Genomic DNA, 6,314 nt, shown 5'->3' with positions numbered 1-6,314 from the left:
ATTCTCAAGTCCCTTCTCCTTCCTGGCTTTCTCTCAGAGGACCTTTCACTTCAGGGGACCTCTCAGCTGACACCGACTTTGTCCTGTGCCAGTCTTGGGGGTTCATAACAGTAGAGGTGAGGAGAAGGTTGGGCATGGAGGGAGGCTGAAAATGTGCTGAGGTGTCTCCTGGACAATGAGTGAGGCTGTAGCCATGTAACACTTGGCTCTGTTTGAGCCCTGGCAGGATGAGACCACAAAGCCCTCATCCATTTCTTCATAGCCTCAAACCCCTGGCCCTGCAAGTTCACTGACTCCTGCATAGTGTGGTGTCTGGCTGCTCCTCAGGCATCCCCATCATTTTCTTCCTCTCTGTCTTTTCTCCCAGGTGCACCTCCAGAGGAAAGACATGTCCTGCTGCACCCCGTGCATACCCTGCTGCCAGCCCTGCGGCCCAACCCCTCTGGCCAACAGCTGCAATGAGCCCTGTGTGCGGCAGTGCCAGAGCTCCACTGTTGGCATCGAGCCCTCCCCCGTGGTGGTGACCCTGCCCGGACCCATCCTCAGCTCCTTCCCACAGAACACCGTTGTGGGCTCCTCCACCTCCGCTGCTGTTGGCAGCATCCTGAGCTGTGAGGGCGTGCCCATCAACTCTGGGGGCTTTGACCTCTCCTGCATCACCCACCGCTACTGTGGCAGAACTTGCCTCCCCTGCTAAAGATGCCGACGACTATCTGAAACAAGGTCTCACAGGATCTCAGGACATGATGCTGGACAGAGGATCAAAGTTTTTGCCATTGTTTTAAGAGCACCTGGCCGTCCCTTGCTTGTTCTTCAAGGGCAAGACCGGAAGAAACTAACCTCTGGGCTCTCTGAAAACATAGGCAACGTCTACTTTTCTGTCGTCTGCTCACTCTTCTCTCTTTTCTATGCTGCATTGTGCTCCCCTCAATGCCTGCTGTGTAGACACCAGTGAACAGCCTGGAGAGACCTGCTAGCCTTTCTTCCTTGGCCAGATAGGTCAACAGATTGCCTGTGGGAACTCTTCCACAGGAACAGAGAAAGAACTTTTGTAGCTGCTCCTGATGCTCCCCCCACTGGTGATCTCCCCTTGGACTGATCTCGTTTACCCCTTTAGTCTCATTAAACAATTTCTGCAAACCTGCCTGTGTCCCTTAGGTGGTCATTCCATCTGTGTCGTGAATGCTGGGTCTGAAAAACATTGCTTTGGAGGCAAAATTTGTGGGTGCAGAGGCATGGAACACACATCCCTGATAGAAGCATTGGAGACTTGACCACGCTGCAGTGAGTTCTCTTTCAGACACCGATTTTTGAAGCTTTGGATGACATTTTTAGTCACTCCACAGCAAAGGGTCATCTGGTTTGGACTTGTTGCAACTCTGCTCAGTAATAGACCCTTGGCCCTGGAGTAAATCTTGTGAATAGGAATCTTGACAACTGCTGCACTCAAAAGAGGAAATGTATGCATGATGGAGGCTCTGTGGAGGTCAGCAGCACCTCTAGGTTTTGGTTAAGAGTGCTCCTTTTGCTTTGTGTGGAGGTGTGCTGGAGAAAGAGATTCCAGAGTACGTGTCCAAAGGATGGCAAGAACTGGGAATGGGTGAACAGCCTTGGGAATGACCCAGTTTTTTGACCCCATCTTCTTCCTCTCCCCTCCATCACCTGATCTTTGGGCCTGGTCAAGACGCCTGGGCATGTGCCACAGGAGCAGCTTCTCCATGCAGCACTATCATTTTTCATCAGAGCATCTACCGTGGCCTGCCTGTTGGCTATGCATGTATGTATTTGTTTTACATGACAAGATTTTGATAGTTGGAGGGTTGTAGATCTGGCTTCTGTGAGAAGCTGCTAAATCTTCCCCTGTGTCCTACAGAGCCAATGCTAGCCTGCCCCAAGACAGACCCTCCATTGGCCAAGACATAATCAACCTGTGATGCTGGTAGCACCTCTGTGATAGCATATTTTAAAGTGAGGAGAAGTTACTGCACAACTGCAGGCAGAGAGAGGAGTGCCATGTGCCAGAGCAGTGACTCCCCTGCAGTCTGTGGTGAAGTCCATGTTGAGGCATGTTGTTCCCCTGCAACCCATGGAGGTTGTTGGTGATGGAGATGTCCACAGGCAGCCTGTGGAAGACTCCACGGCAGAGCAGGTTGATGCCTGAATGAGATTGTGATCCTGTGAAAGTCCATCCTGGTGCAGACTCCTGCGGACCCATGGAGACTGGAGGCTACACTGGAGCAGGTTTGCTGGCAGGACTGTAGCCCAGTATGAGGGACTCACATTTGAGAGTTTTCTGAAGAACAGTCTCCTGTTTAAGGAACCTCACAGTGGAGAGGGGGAAGCATGTGAGAAGTGCTCCCCATGGTAAGGAAGGAGTGGCAGAGAAAATATATGATGAACTGACCACCAACTCCATCCCCCATCACCCTGCGTCACTCAAGGGGAAGAGGTGGAGGTATCAATAATAAAGCTAAGCACAGGGAGAAGGGTGCGGTATGAGGAAGGTAGTTTTAAGACTTGGATTATTTCTCGTTGCCTTTCTCTCAGTTGATTGGTAATAAATCACACTAGTTTCCCAAAGCTGAGTCTAGGTTGCCCATGACAGTGTAGAGTTGTAATGGAAAATTGATGAGAAGGACTGTGGGTATGCTCAAGCAACTTGCACCTGAGGTGCTGGAAAACACATACTCACACTAGATTACTGCTTGGCCTTGTGTGCTTGATGAGTAGCACACCTGTACACAGATAACAGAGACCTGGGATAGATGCGGGGGCATCTCTCACGTTCCTGGCCTGCAAAGCTGTCATGTGAGTCCTGGGAACTCAGGCAGAGCAGCAAGTAACCATAGTGAAGCCGTGGGATAAATATCACGTGCTTTCTAGCAAGGAGAGATCTCCTTATGCCTGCGCTTCCACTTGACATGCTGCCTGTGTGATCACTGCCTGTGTGCCTCCATCTGGGTGCTGCTGCAAGGATTCTCCAGATTCCCAGGTAGCAAGAATAAATCTACTCTTTGCACTTCAGCCGTGGTCTGTGGTTGTTCCTGCCTATTTCAGCCCACACAGACAGTAACTGCTGAGTGATCTCCCTGTCCTTATCTCAACCTGTGAGATATTCATTATATTTTTCTCTCCAATGTTCTGCTGAGGAGGGGAAGTGATAGAGCAGTTTTGATGGGCACCTGGTAGCCAACCAGGATCAATCCACCACATGGCATCAGCTACAGCAGGCCACACACTGAAGGTCCCTTTCCCTCTGAACCTAGCACTCACTTAGCTGACGGCAGCCGCAGAACACTGACTGGTGGCCAAACACACACCACTGCTCTGTTCTGCCTTGTCACCCTCAAGCATAGAGCAGCTTTCCTGAGGCCCAGGGACATAATGGTCCCACAAGTGCCAAAACCCAGCTGCGGTCAGGAAAGGAGCTGTGTGAGGGCAAATAACCCCAGCTCCACAGAGACCTGTTAGTGAGAGCCAGACCTGGTTCTGTGCTCAGCAGGACCTGTGAGCTTCTCCTGAAGGCACAGGGTACACACCGTCGGGCACAACACAAAGCTGGATGGGAATGTAGATATACTTGAAGGTACGAAGACTCTACAGAGAGACCTGGACAGGCTGGGTTGATGGGCAGAGGTTCAACAAGGTCAAGTGCTGGGTCCTGCACCTGCATCACAACAACTCCATGAAATCCCACAGGCTTGGGCATGAGTGGTGTAAACCTGCTCAGCTGAAAAGGGCCTGGGAGTGTTGGTCAACAGCTGACTGAAGATGAGCCAATAGTTTTCCAAAGTGGCCAAGAAGACCATGACATCCTGGACTGTATCAGAAATAGTGTGGCCAGCAGGACCAGGGCAATGTCTGTTCCCCTGTCCTCAGCACTGGTGAGGCCACACCTCGAATCCTATGTTGAGTTTTGGGGCCATCATGACAAAAAAAGACACTGAGGTGCTTCCAGAGAAGGGCAACAAAGCTGTTGAAAGGTCTTGAGAAAAAGTATTATGAGAGCAGCTGAGGAAATTGAGTTTGTTAGCCCGGCGAAAGAGAGGCTCGGGGGAGAGTTTATCACTCTCTACAACTACCTGAAAGGAGTTTGTATTAAGGTAGGGCCAGTGTCTTCTCCCATGTAACAAGGAATAGGGCAAGAGAAAATGGCTTCAAGTTGCACCAGGGGAGGTTTAGATTGGAAATTAGGAAAATATCCCTCACTGGAAAGATTGCCTAAGCGCTGGAATAGGCTTCCCAGGGAACTGGTAGAGTCACTACCCCTGGAGATACTTAGAAGACATGTAGATGAAGTGCTCAGGGACATGGTCTAGTGTTGGAGCTGACAGTGCTAGGTTAACAACTGGACTTAATGATCTTTTCCAGCTGAGACAATGCTCTGAATCTGCAATGACCATAGGTGATACATGTCAAAGAGGCCCCACCACATGATAAATTCCCAGAAAATGAGAAGCAATATGTCTGTTTATGGATGGGTTCTGTCACACTGTAGGAAAGAATTAGAAGTGGAAGGCCTGGAGAGGCAGGGAGGAGGGGGACTGGCTGGCATCCTGAATTAGACACAGAATCCTAACTGATCTGAAGAGGAAGCTTCTCAGGCCAGGAATTGTCAAAGCAGAGCATGAGCTGTGGAGAGGCAGGAGAAGGATGGTTAAGGAGGCATGGACCCCTTCCCTGGACAGATCTCTAGCAGACTAATACGATCACCATTCAGTGGACTTTGGCTCCTGTTGGCACTGTGAAATTGCTGCTCCTCAATGCTCCTGACAGAGCAGTGGAGATTGTCCCCGCCACAAGCAACACCGTTCATTCCTCAGGAGGGGCACAAAAGGACATACACATGCTCATGCACACCTGTGAGGAACCATGGCCATATTTTTGCACCTATGAGCACTCACACAAACAAAAACACACAGGACAGGTACATGCACAGGAGCAGAGCCAACTATAGACCCTTTTGAGGACACCCAGAAACAATCACAACAAAGCTAGACCATTCTGGGAAAGGACAAAGCGCCGGGAGTGCCCACAGCATTGTTTCTGTACTCAGAGAGTGCACAGACAATACGTGAGTTAAAAATGGCAAGAATTTTTCCTGAGGGCAGTGTTAGGTAGGATGGGGTCCGGTGACCAGTGGCGTCCCCCAGGGATTGATATTGGGCCCAGTCCTGTTCGGTATCTTTATTGACAACCTGGATGAGGGGATTGAGTCTACCCTTAGTAAACTCATGTATGACACCAAGCTGAGGGGGAGTGTCGATATGACGGGGAGTAAGAAGACGCTGCAGAGGCACCTGGACAGACTGGGTCGATGGGCTGAGGCCAACAGTATGAAGTTCAATAAGACCAAGTGCAGGGTCCTAAACTTTGGCCACAATAACCTCCTGCAGTGCCACCAGCTAGGGGAGGAGTGGCTGGTGAGTGGCCCAGCAGAGAGGGACCTGGTTGACAACCAGTTGAACATGAGCCATCAGTGAGCCCAGGTGGCCTGGAAGGCCAACGTCATGCTGACTTGTATCGGAAGCAGTGTGACCAGCAGGAGCAGGGATGTAATTCTGCCCCTGTGCTCAGCACTGGGGAGGCCTCACTTCGAGCCCTGTGTGCAGTTCTGGGTCCCTCATCTCAAGAAAGTTATTGAGGTGCTGGAGTGGGTCCAGAGGAGAGCAACGAGGCTGGGGAAGGGACTAGAGGGCAAGTCCTGTGAGGAGAGGCTGAGGGAGCTGGGGGGGTTTAACCTGGAGAAGAGGAGACTCAGGTTTAGCCTGGAGAAGAGGAGACTCGGGGGGGACCTTCTCACTCTCTACAACTTCCCTGAAGGGAATTTGTAGTCAGGTGGGGGCCGGGCTCTTCTCCCAGGCAACCAGTGATAGGATGAGAGGGCACAGCCTGAAACTGGATCAGAGGTTTAGGTTGGATATCAGGAAGCCCTTCCTCCTGGAGAGGGTGCTCAGGCATTGGGATGCACTGCCCAGAGGTGTGGTGGAAACACCATTCCTGGAGGGGTTTAAGGAAAGGGTGGATGTGGCACTTAGTGCCATGGTCTAGCCATTGCCATAATGTTGGGGCATAGGCTGGATTTGATGATCTCAGAGGTCTTTTCCAGCCTCAACAATTCTGCCATTCAATGAAAATCAGCAGCACAACACAGTTAAGCCTGGAGAGGCACCATTGGGTTGAGCTGAGGAGAGAGGGAAAAGGAAGGATAGGGCATGACCTCATTCAGAAAAGTCCTTGGCCATCCAGCTGAGGAATGTTAGAGCTTTTTTCTGAGAAAAGCATTTCAAATAGCCCCAACACAGGGACCCAGC

General features: G+C 51.0%; 1 protein-coding gene across 1 annotated transcript; it reads left to right on the top strand.

The window, feature by feature from the left end:
• The first annotated feature begins 348 nt into the window (after nt 1–348).
• Nucleotides 349–697, top strand: LOC104279706 (feather keratin Cos1-2-like). Its single transcript, XM_009877081.1, has one exon. It carries the CDS (start codon nt 389–391, stop codon nt 695–697), a length of 309 nt encoding a protein of 102 aa, XP_009875383.1. The 5' UTR covers nt 349–388.
• The last annotated feature ends 5,617 nt before the right edge of the window (nt 698–6,314 follow it).

This window comes from Apaloderma vittatum, unplaced genomic scaffold, assembly GCF_000703405.1.
Source record: "Apaloderma vittatum isolate BGI_N311 unplaced genomic scaffold, ASM70340v1 scaffold1989, whole genome shotgun sequence".
Taxonomy (NCBI): domain Eukaryota; kingdom Metazoa; phylum Chordata; class Aves; order Trogoniformes; family Trogonidae; genus Apaloderma; species Apaloderma vittatum.
This window is presented reverse-complemented; position numbering and strand designations above follow the sequence as displayed.

Coding starts and splice junctions, on each gene's coding strand:
- LOC104279706 (XM_009877081.1), top strand. CDS start 389: ATGTCCTGCTGCACCCCGTGCATACCCTGCTGCCAGCCCTGCGGCCCA.